The following is a 24407-nucleotide window of genomic DNA, read 5'->3' as shown; positions in this document are numbered from 1 at the left end:
ATTATTATTATTATTTATTAATTATTCATTGTCTGTGTTCATTTCTACGATTGGTTGACAATTTATGTAAAATATATAATGTTACATTTTCTTTAATAAAGCAATCTGTATAATATATACCAGTAGATATTCTTTAATAAAGTTATTTGTTTAATAGAAATTACTTCTGAGTCTCTTTGCATAGTCATATCAGTGCTAAATCGAGTTTTTTCCTTCCAAACTCATGCTCCAAGTAGCATGATGCACATATCAGAGCAAAAATGGGAATGACGGGAAAAAAAACACACACACACACGTAATCCGAAAATAAGGACAAAACAAATAAATACGTCAAGTATAAAACTCTGGGAAACACTGTCCCCGATAAGTTGTTCCACCCTTTAAGTGAAATATGAGAGACACTGCTCTCGATAAATACACATGTAAAACAATCACACACACACAAAATCACACACACTGGTAGGCAAAAACTACCATCACTGCTTGTCATTATGGAAGACACTGCTTCCGATAATGGGTTTTAATTATGGGAGACGCTGCTCCCGATAACTTTATCACGTTATAAACTGCTCCGAAGCAGACTGTGCAACATAAATGGCTTTCTTGCAAATTATGGAACCAATCAGCTCTGTTGCTGGGTTAAAAAAGGGGGTTTGGTAATGTTTTGGCTTTTTGTGCATTGTTAAATTTAGCTTTCATCCTTTCCACAAAGTGCAGAATAAATCCAGTTAATTTCTGGGCTTTTTGGTAATATAAATAAGAATTGTAATATCCAGAGAGTTCCAGTTGTCCCTTTGCTCCTGGGCTAGTTTTTGACATTTTTAATCTTAAATGACACATGTCAAGAAAAAAAATATATATTTTCTACCCTTCATTTCTTCCTTTGGATGTTTTTCAAATACCATTTTATGACTGAGTAAAGCCTCGTTAATGTAAGTCACTTTCAAGGAAGAAATGAAGGCCTTAAATATAAAATCTAACTTTTTCAGGGGCTCCATTTTGTCAGCAACAGTTGAGGAGTGGTTTCTGTAGCAGATGCTGCCGGACGATTCAACAGTATAACTGTCATAATTATGGAAGGCACTGCTTCCGATAACGTCGTATAAAAAGACAAACAATAACTTTTATAGTGGGCACTGCCACTGATAAAATAAACTGAAGTATAAATAAGGTTTCTCAGTGTTTTGATGGCGAGAGGTCACAGCAAAGGCTGAACTGGTTTAATGCCGAGGCAGGAGGAGAGAAGGCAGGTTTGTCAGTAGCATTAATATTTCTTCAAGTCTTTTTTTCATGTTGGTTCACAGTTAAAGATGCATTTTATACTTTTCTATCTCCTCTTGGATCTTTGCGGCCTGCTTTTAAAGGGTGGGGCTAAGACCTCGGATTGTGCTGATATATTGGAGCTTCTTTCTCTGCTCTACCTCAGATATCGTTTTCACCGACACACACACTCACAACTCCCCATCCTTCTTCTCTAGATTTCCTCATCGATGTCCCAGATGTTTCCCACCATGGCGTTGGCACATCCCTGCAGGGTCCAGGTGGTCAGGGCCAGCTCGGTGCGGAGACCCTTCATGTCGGTGGTCTCGACGAGGGAGGCCAAAGTGTGGGAACCCCGACCCAGCAGGAGGTGGCGGAAGGGAGTCTCAATGGGGGTCACGTACGGAGAGAGGAAACAGTGCTCGACCTGGAACAAGCAAGAAGATTTAAGATGTTTTAACTACTGTTCAAAAAGGTCTGGCTGTTAAAACATTAGTATCTTTTGGTATGAGCCACAATAGGCATGTTTCCACTGTACTTTTTGGAAAGCGGCTGAATGTTTTGGCTACGCCCACCTCGGCCTCTGTTCCCATACAGGTACTTTTGTAGTGGCTAACCAACCGAGTCCGAATGTGACATCAGACCGAATAGCAACTTTTTCGCTATATTTACGGACTATTCAGACCCCACTAGCGACTCTTTTTCAAAAAAGGAGACTAACAACAAATCTAGCGGCTTTTTCTGGTTTATTGGAGACTTTTGGAGACTCGTTCCTACTCTTCTTAACGAGTAGCAGGCGCCGTCCCAAAGCACTCACAATCGGCCCAGTCCGAGCAGGAGCTGTTAACCCCTCAGTGTCCAGTCTGCAAATTAATCACACATGCAAAGTCGCCACCTCAGCCGTATCCAATCAGCGTCGACTAGTTAGTAGCGTCTTAGAAAGTAGCTACCTGAGGCAGGTACTTTCTGAGCCGCTTACCGGTGAAGTTGGGCGGATCTTAAGCGGATCCTCTCTCCGAAGTCGCACCCATATAGGGAAAGCGAGGGAAAAGTACCTAATGGAAACATGCCTAATGTGTCCGTGAAACAGAAAAAAAACTGGTAGTATTTAAAGCCACTTGCTCAGATTCATACTTTTTGCTCATTCTTTGACCAGACTTCTGATTTATCTTGTTATATAATAATAAATCCAGTGCTGCCATCAACCCCTGCTTTTAAGAATTTAATTAACATTATAAATATGCATGTGTGCGAGTACGCGTCTCGCCCTCATGATCCTGTTGTTGACATGTTAAATAAACACCCACTACTCCATCAACCAACCTCCTTGCTCATATCTCGACAATATATGCACATTAATATAATATTATTGTGTTTCTAAAATGCCTATAAAACACTAGTAAATTTATTTTTATTTGTCTTGTGAGGGCTGTGGAGAAATCTAACAGAAACAAAAATCTGGTATCTGGTATAAAAAGTTATAATACCAAAAAAAGTAATGTAAGTTAAATAGAAATAAAAAAACAGAACAAAAAAACGGACTTCGCAGACTTTATGGTTTTAAGCGATGCATTTATGTGATTGCATCAGAGTGCAGTTCTTTTTTTAATCTGTCTCCAAATCAAATTATATCTGTATACAATCAGACCAGACTTCTGATTTATCTTGTTATATAATAATAATTCCATAGGGAAGTGCTGCCATCAACCCCTGCTTTTAAGAATTTAATTAACATTATAAATATGCATGTGTGCGAGTAAGCGTCTCACCCTCATGATCCTGTCGTTGAGGATCCGACAGGCCTCCTCGTCGTCCAAGTCAGTGCCCATGATGTCATTCTTCAGGCTGTTTGCAGCTCGTATGAAGGAGCCACGAGCACTGTTCAGCCAGTTGGGATTCACTTCCTTCAGCTGACCAGACTGCAGAACAAAGAGTAGAATAAAAATCTGCACTTATTCAAAAACAGACATATTCTGGTCTTTAGAGTTAGATCAGGGATTCCCAAAGTGTGGTGCGCGGACCCCTGGGGGTGCACGGGCTGAAAAATGTAATGGCGGTCTGATAATTACACAATAAAGACGTGTAAATAAACATTTCCTTTGTAAAATGTAAAATCAAAAACTGTAATATTAATTAATAAATAAATGCAGGCTATTCAAAATGCACTTCATCTTAAAATGAAGCGTATGAGAAGTTATCTTCTTCCACTTTTCCAACCTGTGTTATGATGACGGGTTGTTTAGCTCCACGCTCATTTAAACTTGCTGCAATTTTTGTTCAACGCGGCTCAAAATATTATAACATTTTCCCCAACTTATGTGCTTTCTGCCTCTGATCCTGAGCCTGTCATCATCCTCTTTGCTCTTAAAAGTGGAAGCTTGCGCATAACTTTGTTGCATTATATTGAAACTGTGTTACAGTGTTTCAGATGAATTAAAATGCGAGAGCACATTGTTGTGATCGTAATTATTTTATTATACGTGTGCTCTGGTCATTTGAGCATGATTAAACATGCCACTTTTAATATGGTTACAAAAAAGATTATTGCATTTTGTTTTTTTTTTGAAGGTGTGGGGGATTGGGGGTGCGTCAACCCAGTTGGGACATAGAAAGGGGGTGCGCGGCTAAAAAAGTTTGGGAACCGCTGAATTAAATAAAGTTAGATTAAAGAAGGAGGCCAAAAAGCATTAAAAAAGACGAGAGAGACAGAGAGGGAGACCTTTGAGAGCTCGTTGATGCGTTTGAAGACTTTGACTACAGCCATGGTGAGGAGGCCGCTGTATCGGCCCACGTCCAGGCTGAGCAGGTGGTCGTGAACCAGTCGCAGAGCCATCTGGCCGGCAAACTGCGCCGCAGCCACCGTCATCTCAGTGGTGTGATGGTTGGTTTGGTAGTCAAGGTGATCCATGTTGTCCAGGTTGGTGCCATAGTAGCTGTAGCCCTCAGTCTTTAAAACAAAATTTCAACATTTTTTGTTAAAGCACCAAGAATCCAAGATATAACAGCCAAAATCAAACTACATATAACAAATATATAACAAATACTACAAATAACAGATTTTATAATGTACACTGGCTGTTAAAATATGATTTCATTAACATGATCTGATGAAAAATCATTAAAGAAAGCTGCCAAAAAAAAATTATAAATAAATGAAAAAAATCTGTGGAATTAAACACTAAGGGAAAATCATTACTAAAAACACCATGCAGAAATGCAATCACATAAATTAAATAATTAAGTTAAAAGCAATGCATTTAAAATAAAGATGCAGAAAACAAATTAATTTAAAACAAAATTAAATTATTTAAAACAGAAAAATAAATGAGGAATGAGTACAAAGGTAAATAAATACATAAGAAAATAATAGAAAATGTGACTTATGTGATTTATGTCGCATTTTATCAACAATTATTGTCCACATTGATTAATTTGTATAATTTTTGGTACATTTAATGGCTGTAACAAGTCACTTTTTTAAAATCACCTTAAGACCTATCTTTTTAGACAGGCATTGGAATGACCACCATGCATTGTAAATATTATTTTATTACTTTTATTTTTTATGTTTCATTGTGTTTAAATTGTGTTTTAATTGTCTTATGTCCCTCTATCTTTCTTTTTATCTTCTGTAAAGCACATGGTGATTTTATCTGTGAAAAGTGCTATATAAATTAACTTTACTTACTTTTTAGAAGCTTTTGTCTACCACACATCTTTTTCTATTAGTCTTAAATTAATTTGTACAATAGAGACAGATGACCCAGAAGCAGCGAAACTATATTTGAAGATGAAAATTGAAAAAAATTGGCATTATGGGTATTTAAAAGTTATTTTACACCCGTCGTCTTTATCAGACTACGAACATGGGGTTTTGTATACCTTAAAATTCCCATTACTACTTGTTGCGAGTGAATGTTAAAATAAACAGAAGATCATCACCAAATATCTATAGTTTGATTTGCCTTAAGACCAAGGTTATTATAGTTAACGAAAAAACTAACGAAATCTAGGATTGAAAAAACATTTCCGTTAACTGAAATAAAAATAAAAACAAGTTTTAAAAAAAAAACGATAACTAACTGAAACTGTATTGTGAGGTTACAAAACTAACTACTTAATAAACTTATTGGGGCTGAGATGGATCAGACAAAGGATATAAAGGCAACATTTATTGTGACTTTTTTTTAAATCTGGCACCCAACAGATACCCCATTACAAAAAAAACGAAAACCAACACTAAAACTAATAAAAACTAAACTAAAACTAAGCATTTTCCAAAAAATAAAAACTAATTAAAACTAGCAAACTCACTCTAAAAACTAATTAAAATTAACTGAATTTGAAAACAAAAAATCACAACGAAATTAAAACTAAAACTAATGAAAAATCCCAAACTATTATAACCTTGCTTAACACTCACATCGGGTGAGATGAAGTGGAAAGAGACGGAGGGGATTCCAGAGAAGGCCAGGAAGGGATAGGCAGGGTCGTCCATTGACATTGGCTTCAGACTGCAAACATAAATAAAATATTATATATTACCAACAGTTTTTGTTGAGGTCTGATATCTCAAAGTGTTTGTGGTTCAGAGGGTTTTATTTGAAGACTTTAAAAACGGTCTTGACAAAATAGTTACTATAGAAAACCTGACTCTACATTCTGGATATTTACTTACATATTGGCCAGGTTTCTTTTTCCCTCCAGAGAGTACACAGTGTCAGAACCAAGAGGACTCTTCACCTGCACGGACGAGGCAAATTAAAGTTAATACAAACACTCCAGGTTTGTACTGAAGTGGATCAGCATAGAGTGAGCTGCTGTTACCTCTTTCATCGTGTTCTCCAGGAGGCGCTGGAGCAGAGGACTCGCTGAGGCCATAAAGCTTCCACGACCTTTAAAAGAGAGAAATCCAGTCAACTTCATTGAAAAATTTAAATATTTAAGTACAGATAGATATAAATTGCAGGTGTGTCCTGTAGATAAGAATTTGGTCGATCACGTGGAATTTTGAATTTCATCTCGAGTTGGGACATTGCTATGGCCATTTCCTATCATCAGGGCCGCAGTTACCAGCAAGGACACCAAGGTGATTTGGAGATTTGGGGGTTCTAGCAGTCTTGTGGGAATTTACATTGTACGGTTAAAAACTTTTTTTATGCCGACTACAAAAATAAATTTAAATATTTCTCCCCCTGAACTCTAATTTCTCAGTGTGAAGTAAAGTTAGGTTAGTTAGTTGGTTTGGTTCATAATAAGGATGGGAATAATTAATCGATTATCGATTAATGGTCGTTAAGAATTTGGTCGATCATGTGAAAAATTTTAATCAATCTGTGATTTTTTGGGGTTTTCATTCGATCTATGACTGTGTATCAGTCCTCACTGAACTGAAACACGCCGAGTGTTCAGTTCTGCGTTCGTACGTCAATAAACCGATGAGCTGAGAATTAAGTTGGATAAAGCTACAGTTTGTAAACTGAAAGTTGCATGAACAGTTATAAAACACACAAATACAAGAGTATTAACTTGAGCAAAACTAGCTTACTGTATCAAACCTTGCTAGGTTTAATTTGATCCAAAACTTATTTAAACACAAAACCCATTTAAAGATGCAAGATTACTGTGAAAACTAATCTCATGCCTCTTCAGGGGTTAAAACATAAAACATTGAACTCCTTGATGTTGTCTTTACAGTATCACCTCACTTGAGTTAGTTTTACGATTGACAGGAAGTCTCTTTTCGTCCTTTCAGTATAAAAGCGTCCGTTATCAAAGCAGGCTTTTGCATAGGACTGTACATATATCTTTTATTTTGCCCATGTTTGCATGTTTTTTAACCCATTTAAGCCGGGAAGGCATTCGGCATTTCTACCATTAAAACTGGGGGCGCTGTTGTGTTATTCTACCTTTAAAGGGAAAGCGGATACGTCGTTTTGTAGTATTTGTAGTTTTTTCCACCTATTTTTGGTCTCTTGGCCAATGAAATGCATCAGAATACATGTGGGAAATCATGGTGGAAGACGACTATAGCGGAGGGAGCTCAGATATAACAGGTATAAGCTCTCAAATACTTTTTGAATTTCATTTCTATCTGCTGCAGAGGCTGAATCGATTATTTAGTAGGTGTTGACACTTTTTTGAATTTCCAGAAAAACTTCAGGTTTTAGGGGGTTATTTTAAAATCGCCCATAGGTTTTCCAGGCATTTTTTCCAGGTGTTTTAGGCCTAAATGTTGACCATACTGGAGTACGTAAAAAAAAACATGGGGATTAATCGATGAATTGATTGTTAATGTTATAGATGCTCAAGTTGGCAGGTTTCTTCCAAACGCCCATCCCTAGTGTCCTGTACTCACCCATGACTGCTCCGTCCAGGCTTATGTAGGTGAAAGCACGTTTGTCAATAGAGGACATATAACCCTAAAAAACAAACACACATTGAAGAACATTTGTCATAGTTTAGGAGAGATTAAGTTTTTATTTAATTAAGTTCTTACCTCCAACCACTCGGTGGCGCCAACATTTCCGTACTCTCCGGCGCTCCAGCTTGCAAACATCAAACTCCTCCTGGGCTTGAACCCGTCTGGAACAAAGATAAAACACTGTGACATTGTGCAGGAGAAGACACTGCAACTCTGAGAGTGTAAAACTAAACTAGGATATTGAAACTTCATTTATATTTCTGTAGTAAGGGGAAAGAAGGAGTTACATATCGGACTACAGGGATACCTGGTAAGGTCTGAATTTGTCTTCAAGTTTCTGACTCTGCTGACGACATTGTATATAATGATCCTAAAGTTTTTTTATTTTGGTTTTAATTGTTAATCACTTTTATATTTCTACTTGTTTATATTGTGAATTGTTAATACTTTATTAGATTTTTTTTTACTTGTTTATTTGCCAATACCTTTCTTATATTTTTAGTTTATACTGCTGTTTACTATTTATTGTTTTTTTTGCTATCCACTTTGCTGCTGTAAATCCTGAAATGTCCCAGCTGTGGGATTAATAAAGGACATTTCAATCTTAATCTGGAAATCTGAGTGAATATTGCTTGCAGATGTTTTCACCCTTAACATTTACAGTTTCATTGGACAAGTCAGATAAAAAAAAAAAAAATTACACTGAAAGAGGTTTTGCTTGCTGTAATCGTTCTGTTAGATGTAATGAGACCAGTGAAATTCCACGGTTGAATCCCAATTTGATCGAATCGTGGTTATAAACAATAGATCCTGTTAAATCTCTCTGACTAAAATGGTGGCATGTCCCTGTTAATCACTACTCATCTGTTGTGCATTGTGTCAAGTAAAGGTGTGAATCCCCAGATGCCCCATGATACGATTTTACCCCGATACTTGAGTCACAATACGATATTGCGATTTTAAGCATTTTGCGACAGGGTGAGTATTGCGATACAATAAATTGCGATTTAACTGTTTAACTGCATTTTGTGACCACAAAATTAAATTTAATCAAGAACTGTTTTGTCAAATAAGAGAAAATTCTCAGTCTGTTCATCTCACTTCAGTCTTTTTATTTCTCCACAATGAGAGTCAAACCCACAGACTGACCAACAAAGTATTCAGTCAAACTGAACTGAACTGATATCAAACATGTATGGATGACAACAACCGCAGCATTTTATCAAACTTTCCTCAACTTTAAGCTTCACTGCTCTGAATTTTTTTGAACGAAACACAAAAAAGCCTAACTTTGCAGCGTTATTTTCACAAATTCCCGACACGATATTTGACACATGGGGCTTATAGATTCCTTAGATCTTCTAGTTTCATATGATGCCAGTATCTCCAGTATATGCAAAAACTTTGAAAATACTGACAGCCATCGGAACGCTAAATATCGATACTTGCCGGCCATGAATCGATAGAATATTGCCACGCAAAATATCACGACACAATGCTGTATCGAGTTTTTCCCCACCTCAAGTGTCAAGCATGCAAAGGATCACATTTGTTACCTTTCTCCACCATCTCCCGAACAGCCCGAGCCAGCTCGATCAGTATGGAGGTGCCGACAGTGGCTCTGGCGTAACCTTTTCCCCAGGCGTCCCTCTGAGCTCCAAGGACAACGAATCGATCTGCAGATTCACAAAACAGACATAAAAAATGATCTTAGATAATCTAAAGACAAAGGAACTCCGGTGTAGATGATAAGAGGAGAGAGAAACTATACCAGGATCAATGACTCCTTTGATGACTCCAAACACATTGTGGATCTCTTTGTTGACGAGCACGTTGTTCACCTCCACAGTGACGTTCCTGCTGCCGCCCAGTGAGTAAGACACGGACGATAAGCTGCCTTTAAAACCACTGCTTGCATCTGATTGAGGACCGCCGATGTTCCTAGAGAGGAAAGAAACAGTTAACTCAGTTTCTAGATTTATTCAGCCAATTTATATCTCACACAGTAAAACCTTTATAAAATAAATATGTTAAGATATATAAAGTATGACTCTACAGGTGGTAAAATAGGGGGAAAATACAAAAAAAAAAAAATATACAGTCTATACAGAACAACCAAGTTTAAATTCTACATTCTGCCTTGTAGAAGTTTGGTGGATAAAAAAAAAAATCTGGATAAATAAATACTCACAAAAATTGGCAAATTAAAACAAATATTTGTCATTTTCTAAATAAATTAATGCTAGTTTTTAAAATGGTATTTTTGGTACATTTATATTTTACCCTTCCATTAATTAATTACCTACTTAATTAATTAACTACTTACTTTCTAAATTAATTTTCCAATTTATTTATATATTTTATTATATATTTTTTGCATATATTTTATATATCTTTAAATTCACACATTTATTAATTTGCATTAATTTTGCATTTCCACATATTTATTTACCCACAATTATTTATTTTATGTATTTTATGTTATGTACTTTTCTTTCTGTTAATTTATTTATCCAGAAATTAATTAATGCATTATTTATTTCTTGTTTATTTTGGCAGCTTCTGTCTCCCAATGAAGTATTTATTTATATTCATACCATCAGATCAATAACAAAAACAAACAAAAAATGGTAGCTGGTAAAAAAGAGAATTAGAATTTAACTAAATAGGAATTAAAAAAACAAAACAAAGACTTTGCAGACTATACAGTTTTAAGCTTTGTGATTGCATGTGATTGTATCCATCTGTATACAATCAATATACCTTTCTCTTAGTAAGTTTTTGTGACTGAGTATCTCTTTATTTCCTGCTGTTATATATGTAATGTTTCATCAAAGTTAGAAACTATTTTGGTCTTTTTACTGTCATGGTGTGTATTTGTGTCCTTACTGTAGAAGAGTTGAAGCCATGTTGGCGGTGATAGTCTGGGCCGGGATTTTTGGGAGTCCGGATGACTGTGTTGGGGCAAACTGGGTGTGGTTGAAGGACGGGAATCCAGGGGTGTAGGGGTCGCCTGAACCCAGGTGAACCTGAATGGTGAAGCACACAAACGCAGTACTCAACCCCGAGCTGTACCAGGAGCTTTCAAACTACTGTTTAACAGCAGCACCACATAATACAGCACTGTTTGTTCCAGCAGGTCACTTTACTGGTTTATTTGCACAATCTCGGTTTACATCCGACCACATTAGGCCTATATTAGGCCTTCCCCTATTTTTTCCAATATTATATATGTCATATACCACTTATATTATACTGTTTATATCTCTGCATATATTTAGATATACAGTCATGGAAAAATTATTAGACCACCCTTGTTTTCTTCAATTTATTGTTCATTTTAATGCCTGGTACAACTAAAGGTACATTTGTTTGGACAAATATAATGATAACAAAAATAGCTCATAAGAGTTTAATTTAAGAGCATATATGTAGACATTTTCCATGGTTTTCTTGATAATAACCAAAATCATTATCAGGAAAACTATGGTACAATTTGTTTGGACAAATATAATGTTAACAACAAAAATGGCTCATAAGAGTTTAATTTTAGAGCTGATAGAGACATTTTCCAGGCATTAAAATGAACAATAAATTGAAGAAAACAACATTCTAATAATTTTTTTTCCATGACTGTATTTATTCATTTATGTTCATCCTACTACTACATGCAACAACTTATTTAACCTATTTAACATGCTAAAATATATTTTCTCTAATGTGCAATATCTGTAAAATGCAAAGTACTCTCAGGAAAACAAAGAAACACAAAAAATATATGTTAATAAATGCCAAATTGCAGAAATGTATGGTTATAATGTGTATAGAATATATGTATATGCCTTGTTTTTTTTATTTTTTTGTCTTCTATAACTATGTGTCTGTATCTTGAGCTGCTGTGACAACTACATTTCCCCACTGCAGGATAAATACAGTCATATCTTATCTTATATCGATTGGCTGCTTGATTCACTGGCTTTTAACAGCACGCTACAAAACTAGTGTATGCAAACTTACATGTCCGTAGAGCACCGTGTCCGCTAAATACTTGTAATCTTGAGGGTCGGGGTAGATTAGAACAGCAGAGGCTCCCTTCTTGGCAGCATTATCCACCTGAAAAACAACAACCATGAAGACAAGCTTTTAGTGAAGTTACTTAAAAAACCAGAACTCTGAGGTACACTACTGGTCAAAGGTTTTAGAACACAGAATTTTCCAGAATTTAATTGAAAATGATGCAGTTTAATGTCTCAGTGTACTCTGAAAGTAATGCACATTTGCAACATTTAAAATTCTTTATCGAGCATGATAGTGTTTTGAAAGTAAAAAAAAAAAGATTCAAAATCACATTTTATGTTGGACTAAAGGACTAAAAAAAAAGACACAAAATGACCAAAAAAAGACACAAAATGACAAAAAAGACACCTAAAGACACAAAATGACTAAAAAAAAGACACAAAATGACAAAAAAGACACAAAAAGACACAAAATGACTTACAAAAGACATGAAAAGAATTAAAAAATTGACAAAATAGCCCAAGACTCCATAGAGTTAAGTTGTTAACCCACTTCTTGTTCCCTGAAAAAAGGCCTACTAATTCTGAAATGTACGTTATTTTTCAGTTTTGGTTAAGCTTACCTTTTTTTATTTACCTCTGGCAGTTCACCACTTACCTTCGTACCCTTTCAAGCTGTTCATTTGACTTGAACTGCTTGAATTTCAATAAAAAACTGGAAAAATTGGGGTGTTCTAAAACTTTTGACCGGTAGTGTATATGAAGGTGTCAAATCAGGCGTCACCTGCTCTGCAAAGCTGATCTTTCCAGCTCGAAGCAGCAGCACGCTGCCTTCCAGTTCAATGTTCTTCTTCTGCAGAACATCCAGATCGCCCTGACGGCCGTAGTTGCCATACACCAGCTTTCCCTACGAGCACAAAGCACAAGTCAGACACAGCCGAGGGCTAAAAGCAACAACTCGACACTGTATCAACTCACCTCAGCTGTCGCAGGAGCACTGTAGGCCAGATACCCTGTCGGCTCGAAGACATCTGAACCAAAAGTGACGCGGTTTGGACGCTTGCTGCAGGTAAGAGGACCAAAGGTTGTTACGATATTTGTATAATTTGTTTTTATTTTGCTGGCAGATCTTTATTTTACAAGGCCCCATCTCCTGCTTATGACCAATCTTCAAAATCAAGAGTGATTCTGAGAGTTTCTAACAATGCTATTCAATTTCTACAAATCAGTACTTCAGAAACAGTGCAAGTGCATAAGATAAGTTTTACTTAGTCCCACAACGGGGAAATTTCCAGTATTACAGAAGCAAAGTGGATAGCAAGATAGGGAGGAGCTTCAAATAATAAATAGTAAACAAGCAGTATAAACTACAAATATAAGAAAAAAATTAACAACTAGACAAGTCGAAAATATAAAAAAAAATTATTAAATAATAAATCTAAAAAGGTAATCTATGCATTAAATTAAATTGATTTTTTAAAACAAATTGAAGCTGCTGCAAGCCGTGTTTTATATATACATAAAAAATACACATCGCAAAGCAAAAATATTATTTAGTATGGCTGAACATCCATTATCCTTAACTGCATATCGGAACTTGAGGGCTGCAAAATCTTTTTTTAATTTTTTTTTTAAATATGAGTTCTGTATGAAAATCAGTCTTCATGTGCAGCAAACAGTTTATTTTAGAATGTATGATCACCAACAACATACACACCCAAATAAAAATGGAGAAAAAATGGAATATGAAAATATAAAATCAGGAAAGTGGCATTTTTCTTCTTAACCTTCTCACATGCACCTATTTTGGGGGATTTTTTTTTTTGCCTATGTGCCATACCCAAATGGAAAATAACAAAAACAGGAAAAATAAGGTCAAAATGCATGTATGAGGCTTAATATTTAAAAAGGTAACATCTTCTAGTTTCTTCAAATGTGTCAGGAAACACCACCCATATAATACTTAAGAAGAATTTTACGATTATATTAACCTTACAATAATTTTGGGATTTTTTTTCAAATCATAATGTATTTATTTCCTAGTATGTTTCCTGCTAAGAATGATGTAATATGGTCAACTTAAACCCAAGTAAATATCTGCTGACTACGTAGAGAGTAATTATTCTGGTTCATTTATAAGTATTCTTGTAAGTAATACCAAATTGAACAGTTGTTTTATTGTAAATATCTGAGGAAAACTGAAAATTACAAGCCCATAAAATAAAGTTGAAATATGCAGAAAACCTCCTGTTGATTTTTAATTACAGCGCCCCCCACAGGCCATCTAAAGCTATTCATCCTTATACTTTAGACTGAGTTAAATCACCACGCTGACACCAAATTGTGACATTTTAAAGTATCCCTCAAATAAAATCCTTAGAATGAGTTTATTCATTAGGTACAAGAAAGAACATGTTTTTGTATCGACCTGTCTGGTGTCTGCAGCTGGACGTGGTGGATGTCAATCCACGGATCCATCTCCACTTTCTTGAATTCCTCAAAGACGCGGTTTGCCAGAGCCTTGTCTCCATCGCTTCCTGCTGAACGTCTGGGCAGATCAAAGTCCCTGCAAGGAGAAACAAAATCAACTTTGTCTCAGTTCAGCCTTCTGAAATGACCCTTTCATGCACAGTTCAAACACTTCTGAGGGGGAGAAAAAATCCCTGCAGTTGACTCATAACACAGACTGTAAGTCTTGTTTTGCATGTACATTACAGGAACAGTTGTAACATTTAACCACAATGACAAAGCTGAACTCATTTCAAGGAGACATTGTTGTTCTGCAGATCAGAGTTGAATAAAAACAGACAGCCTGCCTCACTTTGCAGACTGCTCAGTAACAAAGGATTCTCGCTAATCAGCCTAAGAGGAAATATACTATGACTTTTTCCTATCAAAATAACAACAGAATGTAATTTTCATTAGTGGTAAATAAACAGACACTAACATTTAAAACCACAAATATCAGGAGATAAATTAGTGTGCAAGATTCTCTACTGTCTGCTCAACTTCAGTAAATGACGACCGAATTTATGACTATTTTTGACCAGATTATCCAGCTCTACCTTGGAGTTTTGAGTGATTCGTGTAACCATGTTACTTTTAAACCTAAACTAAAAACCTTTCTTTTTTTAGGCTTTTATCTTAAGCATCTTATTATCACAACTTTATTGTTCATACTTGTTTTCTTTCAATTATAATAATTTATTTAATTTCTTTCAATTATAATGATTATGGCTTACATTTAAAGAAGACGACCTAAAATTCAGTGTCTCAAAAAAAATGTTATATTACAAAAGACTAATTTTAAAAAGTATGTTTAATATGGAAATGTTGGCCTCTGAAAAGTATGTCCATCTATATGACTCAATATTTGGTTGGGACTATTTGACTTGAACTACTGGAAATTGACTTTTCCATCATATTCTAATGTATTGAGATGCACCTGTATATATATATATTTATATTATATTTTATTTACTCATATTTTATTACTCAGCATGCATTAGTCTCCATGTCCTTTTATTAAATATTTTAAGTTATTTTCAATCCATACAGCACTTTGAATTACACTGGATTTATCATAAATGTTCTATGTAAATACAATTTGAGTGATTGATTTGTTTTTGACTAGATCAATAGTGGGTAAGTGAGAACCACGCTGGGCTTGGGAAGTAGAGTAGTTTTTACTGTGCACAATAAGAGTTTACCTCAGAGTTTTGTCAAATCCCTGGCTGGTGAGTTTCTGTGAGAGGAGTTGGGTGACTTCCTTCCAGTCCAGTTCAGCTGGAGGAGTAGCAGGAGCAACAGCTGGTGTTTCTTCCAGAGGAGTTTTTATGAACGGCGCCACAGTGCCACAGTTCACCTTGTCGGCCTGAGCTTCACTGCGGCTGAAGTAGCCAATCAAGTAGCCTGGAGGACAAAGAGAGATAGAAAACCTTTACGCTACATATACAATATGTAGAATTTACATCAATAGTTAGTCAATCTATTGGTAGGTGCAATATTTTAATATAATAATATTTTAAGTTTTAAGGGAATAATCCACTGGTGCCAATTTCTCAAATGTGAAAATTGGAAGTTTTTCTTTTTCTTCTATGATGATAAACAAATCTAAATGTTTTTGATTGATGGTTGGTTGGACAAAAAACATCTGAACAAAGCAACTATGTCTTTTTTTCACTACGTTCAGATGTTTTATAGGCTTTATTTATCTACAAAAGACAAATGAAATCCATCATTTGTTAAAGCCCCAACAAATAATGTTATATGTTGTATCACTCAACGAACCTGGTCTCACAGGAATCCGTGAAATAGTCACTAAATCACTCAAATTTCCGTCAAACTGACACGGATTTCGCTACAATGCAAGTTAATGACAGTCATATCCCGTGTCTATTCCATGGATATTTTTCCCTATTGGTTTGTTCCAAGTCAGGTGACTTTCAAGGTCCCAGCGGTCAGAACAAAAAACATGGCGGACAGTTCTCTCATTTTTAGTGAAAGAAAAATCAATATTTTGACTTAGTTTCTGCATAAAAATGGATTTTGATCACATTTCTAGCAAGAAATATATGTTTTATTTTCTAAATATTCACTCAGTGAATGTACATAATCACTTTGTATGTTGGAATAGCCACGGGATATGACTGTCATTAACTTGCATTGTAGCGAAATCCGTGTCAGTTTGACGGAAATTTGAGTGATTCCGTGGCTATTCCACGGATTTTGAGTTAAGCAAATCCGTGGCTATTTCACGGATTCCCGTGAGACCATGTTGCACTCAACAGATAAACAAAGAGTTGGTAATGATGGGAGTGGCTTACCAGTGACAAATATCAGCAGGGTCCCCAGGGCCAGGTAGCAAAGATTACGGTGGCTCTGGCGTAGAGGTGCTGGCCTGAAGCTCGGGGAGCCCCCTGCCTGCTCCTCGGTGTCTGTGGCGTCATCCGACAGTTTGACCTCAACGTGTCTTTCGCCGTCCTCGGCCGGCTGCAGGGTGAACCTGCTGTACCGCTCGCTTTTAAACTGGAGAGACGAAAGACATGTGAAGATAAGAGCGAAAACTATGACAGCAATGTGTTTATGAGCCCACAGCTGCATCAGAGAACAGTGGCTACAATACAACGGTCTAATCGTTACATCTGAGGGCTGGTTATGTTGTTGGTCAGCAGGGTTACAGAAAAACTATTGGCCCGATTTTATTTAAACTTGGTGGAAAGGTGTAGCATTGGCCAAGGAAGAACCTATTTAACTTTCAACATCATAAGGCAGAAACACAAATTCGTTTTCATTATCGTTTCATTGATTTAAACAAGTAATTGAAATACACAATAATCCCTCTCCCTCTTATTACTTATAACTAGGGTTGTAAAGGATTGGAAATTTTCCAGTAAATTTCTAGAAACTTTCATAAGGACATTAAGCTGGGGAATTTTGAAAATATTCAAAATCCAAAAAAACCTAACATTTCAACAGATTTTCACAGACAGAATTTTATCAAATTTTAATTATTTTATTGCACAATCAATTCTTTCATTGAACAACAAAAACATGAATGTTGAGTTAAATATTCATCCCCTCCGACCCCACCCATTCACAAATTAAATAAAATCCCCCAAAGGTCCCATTCAATACTTAAATATAGAATTAAACATGTGATGGAGGAATGCACAGTGCATGTAGGGGGCGTGGCCTCGATAGTGGGCGTGGCCTCAGTGGGGCACAGCCTCAGCAGCTCTGCAGTAAGCAGTGTGCTGTGTGCATGTGATTGACGAATAGCAGATATTCAAGTGTATTTGCATGAAATCTGGTTATTCTAGTCAAGAGGATGCTAAAGTATATTTTCACCAACTACATTTGGGTTTCCTCTTAAGGACCAACCTTTAATTTTGTAAATTCCCTGTTTATTACCATAAATTCCCATTAATTCCCATCCAAATTCCCAGAATTTTGCAACCCTGTCTATGGCCTGTCCTTATATGCAGGCACCCTGCCCTCTGGCTGTTTTGCTGTATTAAGGGTGTTTCTAGGCGAGCACAATGATACAAAAACATTGGACACAGTGCTGAAAAAATGCAAATACAGTAAGGCAAAACAGGAAGTGGACGGAGCTCTTTTTAAGAGGGAATCTGGGTTCTTTTTCTCCTTTCACTTCTGTTGTGGAGGCACCAGGTTTTAATGTTACGTAAAGTAAGCAACAATTCCTGTATAGTATGCCTTTGACCAGTTTGCTGTAGATACAAACATTAAAAAAAATTCAAGAAACAAAAGTGTATAACCCTGATTTAATGTTATTAAGAAACACTCACCATATTGTTCAAGACAGACCTCGCTCGATCCATTGTGGCTGCTGTTGAAGACAGAGAGTGGCAGATGAAGGAGTGATGTTGTGTGGTAATTTAGCAACATAAATACAAAGATGACAGGAAACAAGGAGGAGGAGGAAGGAAGAAAGGGGGAGAGGGGAGATGATGTAAGGTGAACCAGGGTCTTATCAGTTAACTATCCAGATGATCTGCAGGGAGGATGTTTTCTCTGTAAACAGGCCAACTGTTAAGTACTGAAACGTGCACTTGACCATGGCATCAATAACATTATTTTATCTACAGAATTAACTATGTTTCTTATTTCTTTCTTTCTTGGTCATATCATATTCATATCATTTTTTACTGCAGATCCATGGAATGCCATTCAAGTTGATCTTAAATAAAATATATATATATATATATATATATATATATATATATATATATATATATATATATATATATATATATACATATATATATATATATGCCTATAAATCAAATAATTATGGCCATAATACTTGAAAGAAATTAATCAGTAAAAATAATTATTTAAATAAATGTAAATTTGTCAAATAACTACTTTATTCATTTCAGGGGACTATGGTATTTTGGAAAAAAAAAAAAAAGTCCTATGAAATAAATTAAAGTAGTCATTTGACTAAAATATAATTAACTTTACATTTCTTGATACATTTATTGCCACATTTATTTATTTCAGGATTTATTTATTTATATTTATAATATTAAGTTAACTGGCATTTCATGCAGATCAACATCATTCTGTGCTTTGGTTAATTGTCTGGGACGCTGTTTTAGAGTAAATTGTTAGCTGGGGAAATATAAAGAAAGGTGAATGCTGTATTCATTGGATTTCCTGTCTCAATGCTAAATTTCAAGTGTCTCAAATGACACCCAAGAACTGGTTTGACCTTTACTTTAGACAAAACATGAGACAGATAATACCTTAAACGTAACCTTCAGGTATTGTTTCCACATCACAACAGCGATAGCTTTGTTTCATTTATAAACATGTCAGACCAGACTACAGTGAGATGTCTTCTTCCTTTAAAAGGAGGGGACTGTTGCAAAATGCATCAAGTTTACCAGTTAATCAAACCACTTCCTTATTACTGAGCTGAAGCAGGAAAGAGCAACCCAATTCATCAAAAGTGATACTGATATTCAGAGCTGATTTGTGCTTGATCATTTACGAATGAAGGAGACATTAAAATGGCAAAAGGTGCTTGTGTCCATATTGACTGTTTTACTCCTCCTATGTGCCATGTGGACACTAACAACATTGATGTCATTTAGATGCAGTATGGCCACAACATTCAGTTTTTATTTTTTTTGATTAGTCAATTCATCATTTGATATATAAAATGAAGTAGTGCATAAAGCATCACAATTTCAAAGACTCCAAAGTGACATATTTATACATCTTATTTTCGTCCTGTCACAGTTTTAACTTAAAAATTTCATTCATATATTTCAGAATTATATGTAAAAAAAAAAAAAAAAAAAACACAAAGCAGCAAATTCTCTAATTTCTAGAAGCACAAATATCCACATTCTAGTTATTAAGAATAAGTAGCAACAATTCAATTTACAGTCATAAAAGAAAAAGATAATCAGCAAACCCTCACTTTTTAGAGACTGAAATGATGCAGCAAATGTTTATTTTGCTTAAAATTTGACTTAAATGATAAATCGATAATAAAAATAGCTGCAAATTAATAACCATGTCAGCTCTGGATGCAACTATTTGATATGCATATTAGAGGAATCTTGAGTAAAATGTTTATGTTGCATGTTTTCAGAATGTTCCATCAGAATGTTCACTATTCCTGGGGATAACAGTATAAGTGCAAGCCTACTTAGTATTTTGCTTATGAGCATCAGCTGTTAGTTTTTTTAATTTACTTAAATAAACAATGTTGCAAACAGTTGTGACAGGTGTGTAAAGAAACCGTTGGGGTTGGGATGTTGTCACATACGGTTGCATCATGTCCGCATGTAGCCCTAAACTCTTCCTCTTAAAGAAAGGTTTTTCTACTGGAATATTTTGACAATTTTGCACGTCTCACCAGATACTAATTGTTATTTTTGATGTGTTTTTGGGCGTGCAAGAACACTTAGTCATCACACTTGCAAACCAGGAAACTATACAAAACAAGGCTTCCATATTACCTGACAATATCAGCAATATTTTGTCGATTAAAAATTGTACTAACAAAGTGAATTTACAAAGCAAACATTAAATCAAATTAATTTAATTAAATTAAAATATGTTGAGGGCAGAGGACAGGTGACATAAGCAGCGTAGCATCATTTGTTGTAAGCTCGTTCGCTGCACGTTTAATATATTTTTGGTTGAGAAGAAGACACGCATTTTGCCCAATTACTAGCTGACTTTATGGTAAATTAATGTATACATTAAGGCTCTGTCAATGTCAGCAATCTCACCTTATTTCCGCTCACCCCGCGTCTTCTCCTGAGCTCTCACAGCCGCGTCCTTATTTATTATAAGGGTACGTCACTTCCTCCTACGTCATAACGCTGTCACGCATATATACAGTCTGTGTCACGTACGGTCACGTACGCATTCTTAAAGATAACGCCTACCAGCATCCACTCGAGTACTGTACTTTTGTTGAGGTATTCTTATTTTCCTTTTATTTTATGATACTTAACACCTCTACTCAGCAAGATTCAGAATGAAATGTTGCACTATTTACTTCCCGACATTCACATGAGAACTGAACTTATTTTGCACAATAATATTTAACATTTAAAACGTCTATTCAGTTAATAGAAGATAATTAGATGTGTTGTTCAGTGCACAAATCTTATTTGTAAGCCCTTTTGCATCCCTAAAAACGAAAAAAAAACAAAAAAAACGCTCTGATATTCTTAATGGACAAAAATGTCTGTGTCAAGAAACTAATTTTGAAAAGACAATGTATTATTATTATTCTTTTATTTTATTTTATTATTATTATTATTATTAATATTATTATTATTATTATTATTAGTAGTAGTAGTAGTATTGTCAATTATAATATTAATAACAATGATGATAATACTAATCCATAATTGATATAGAATAATATATAATATAATGATATATCTATTAATATTATTCTCACTGAGTTACATTTTTTAGTCCTGATAATGACTACCAAATATTAACATTTTTGTTTACATTATGTCACAAAAAACTTAAAAACTTAATAAAAAAGAAAAAAATGCTCTGATATTCTTAATAGACAAAAATGTCTGTGTCAAGAAACTAATTTTGAAAAAGCAATGTATTATTATTAATATAATGATAATAATATTAATAACAATAATAATAATAATAATAATACAAACATACATACATACATTTTATATTTGATATATTAAAATTGTATTATTATTATTAGCATTATCAATAATAAAATTAATAATAATGATGATAATAACAATCCATCATTTATATAATAATAATAATAATAATAATAATACTAATATAATGACATATCTATTCATATTATTCTCACTGAGTTACATTTTTTTAAGTCCTGATAATAACTACCAAATATTTAAATTTTTGTTAAAAATGATGTCACAAAAAACTTAATTATAACTTAACTTAATCATTGTGTTTGCTAAACACAAGGGGACATTTTTTTCCACAGTCGTATTGCCTCCCTTAAAAAGAAGAAGAAGAAGAAGAAGAAGAAGAAAAAGAAAAAGAAGATTAATACCTAGGATTTTGAACTAAGATTAATAATTATTATAAATAATAATACATCAATTTTATATAATATAAAGATATATATTAACATTATTCTCACTGAGACTTTTTTTAAAGTCCCGATAGTAACTACCAAATATTTAAAGTTTTGTTTACATTATGTCACACAAAAAACAAAAAAAACTGAAATATTTTCTGTTTGCTAAACACGAGGAGAACATTTTTCCAGTCTGAAATATGTCAACGATTAGCAACAATATTGATTTTAATGCATTGCATTGCACTGCAGTGCTGCATATATAGCAGCAATGACACCAAGAAAATGGCTCAATCTGGTGGGGGAAAAAAACCCTAACATTTTGCATGGCTCCAACAAACCTTTTGACCTTGACATGGCTGACTGTGGTTTTTTAAGCTACTTTGCAGTTTGTTCAGTGAGTGGAGTTACAGACAACAATCACGCATGAGGTGTTAATGCCCATGACCTTTTTAATACTTCATGGTACACAGGTTGTAATCCGGTTTGACTGACTACACCACTAGCTCTTCCTCTTACATCTTTATGAGTATGATTATATGTAAAAGAGACAGCAACAGCACCACTATAATCTCCTCAGATGGGAAATGATAGCTGTAACTGCAGAGGAAGAGACTTACAGTAATATGATCTCACTTTGTACCGTCATCACAGATGGTCTACTGTACCAGTCATCTGTCGCTGCAGAGCGGGACTCCAATGTAACACTTTAAAATGTGGGAAATGTGGGCATTTGAGTCAGGAGCTGTGACTAAGGGACTGTAGGAAAATTATTAGAGTTTTATGTTTTTCTGTACTGAGGGAGAACAGGAAGGGGTCATAAATATATATTTAGTGTTTTTTCCTTTTTCAATCTAATCTGTAGGCTACCAAACACAGTCACTATTAGTTGACCTTTTTGCATCCCTTTAAAAAAATTATTTTGTTATCTTAGAGGAAAAAATGTTTGCATGCAAAATCTGCCATAAAATATATAATATATATTTAAAGTATAATATTTATTATTTCTATTAGGAGTTGAATCTTTTAACCAACTTCATTCCATCATAACTACCAAATATTCATTCATTCATTCTTCAGAATTTCAACCCTTTAAATGGCAGTTTGTTTACACAAAGCCACTGTTGTTATGAACAAATACCCACAAAAATGTCATTATTTTCTGTACACTAAATTCTAGGGGGAATTCTAATTTTTATTTTCCCACAGTCTGGGATACAGTATGTCAATGATTAGCAACAACATTCAATGTCATCCTTGTCCTTGGTTTAAAAAAGAAAAAAGTCTTAAAAAGTCCCAAATTCCATTTAGTGAAACCCTGATAAAACCATGTTTATTATGATTATCTCTCAAGATGCCGTTCAACAGTCAGCTTCACTTTATTCCTAACTTTAAGAGAACAAAAGTTAAAATTAAATGTTTCATACATTATGTAAAAATGATAGTTCCACTTGCATGCATAGCTTGAAATCAGGGTTCTATTAAGAACATATGGAAGCATTTTGCAGGGGGAAGGTCAAAACCGAATCTGCAACCACAAAGAGGATACCCAATCATTTTCATGCAGTCTCTAAAATGACTTGAATGCAACATTTCAGTAGTCATCAACAAATAGACCTGGAGGTGTGAGAAATAGTGTCAGCACTGCTGAGACTCCTCGCTGTGTGTGTGGTTGTGAGCTTTCACTTGTACAGTAGGTGGCAAAATTTAATTGGGGCTTCAGCACACCATGCAATAGCAGCACTGTCCCAGATGGTGTCACCTTAGTGCTTTGTGTTAAAATTACCTCTCATCTCTGGAGACATTAACCTCCATCTCTGGATGAGGAAACAATTAAGTCTCTCTCAAGGCAAGTTGCACATACAGGAGGACAGCTGGCATCTATGTGGGAGAATGTGTTACCCTAGATACCATAATACCACATATTTTACATTTCTGGTATATTTTTTCAAAGTTGGTTCTTGTGACTGGAGAGGTAATGCATTGCATTTCTCAGAATTTTGGCTGGTAAAATGTATGTACTTGCTGTTGTGGGATCAAACCTGTGACACTTTAGTGACAGGATGGCCTCTCAGCCTGACTGTAACTCACACTGGAGATAAACTGCAACAATACCCGAAACCTGAAAACAACAACAACAACAACAACACAATTTTGAGTGTCCTGATACAAAGAAAGGACTATGGGCCTTATGAGATTCATAGTATTAACTTATCAATACAATTATCTCTAATGCTAAAAGCTAAAACCTAAGGCAACAGAAGCACAAGTGGAGAAGAGTCACATCCGGTAAAATTTGCTATTATTAGCCACCACAAACTAGTCATACAAGAAGCATGGCCTACATTGAACTGAACAATAACACATTTTAGTTCAGCGCCACCCACTGGTAGCCAGAAAATGTTTTTTGTTTTTTTACAGGAACTGATATGATAATAAAATAAACATTCCTGGATATCTGTCGTCATTGAAGGTAACTGGTTGATAAAATAGTTTAATAATTGTGTTTTATTGTGTTTTCCTTAACAGACCATGGGCAACGTTAAGTGCCAAAGTGTAGGGTGAACAACAATACGCATGCGCATAGCTGATTGACCGTTGCCCCCCGCTGCAATCT

The 24407-nt window shown here is 35.1% G+C and overlaps 1 protein-coding gene across 1 annotated transcript; it reads right to left on the bottom strand.

Moving 5' to 3' along the window:
* Window positions 1-996: 996 nt before the first annotated feature.
* Window positions 997-20553, bottom strand: tfr1b (transferrin receptor 1b). Its single transcript, XM_059327221.1, has 19 exons — window positions 20478-20553; window positions 18012-18052; window positions 16527-16728; window positions 15411-15612; window positions 14129-14266; window positions 12679-12763; window positions 12485-12607; window positions 11702-11797; window positions 10574-10713; window positions 9456-9625; window positions 9241-9360; window positions 7760-7845; window positions 7619-7682; window positions 6088-6155; window positions 5939-6003; window positions 5684-5774; window positions 3980-4207; window positions 3030-3179; window positions 997-1687 (listed from the first exon to the last, which is right to left on the bottom strand). The coding sequence occupies exons 2-19, from the start codon at window positions 18042-18044 to the stop codon at window positions 1475-1477; spliced, it is 2274 nt and encodes a 757-aa protein (XP_059183204.1). The 5' UTR covers window positions 18045-18052; window positions 20478-20553; the 3' UTR covers window positions 997-1474.
* Between the last annotated feature and the right edge of the window lie 3854 nt (window positions 20554-24407).

Source organism: Centropristis striata, chromosome 23 (assembly GCF_030273125.1).
Source record: "Centropristis striata isolate RG_2023a ecotype Rhode Island chromosome 23, C.striata_1.0, whole genome shotgun sequence".
Classification (NCBI taxonomy): domain Eukaryota; kingdom Metazoa; phylum Chordata; class Actinopteri; order Perciformes; family Serranidae; genus Centropristis; species Centropristis striata.
This window is presented reverse-complemented; position numbering and strand designations above follow the sequence as displayed.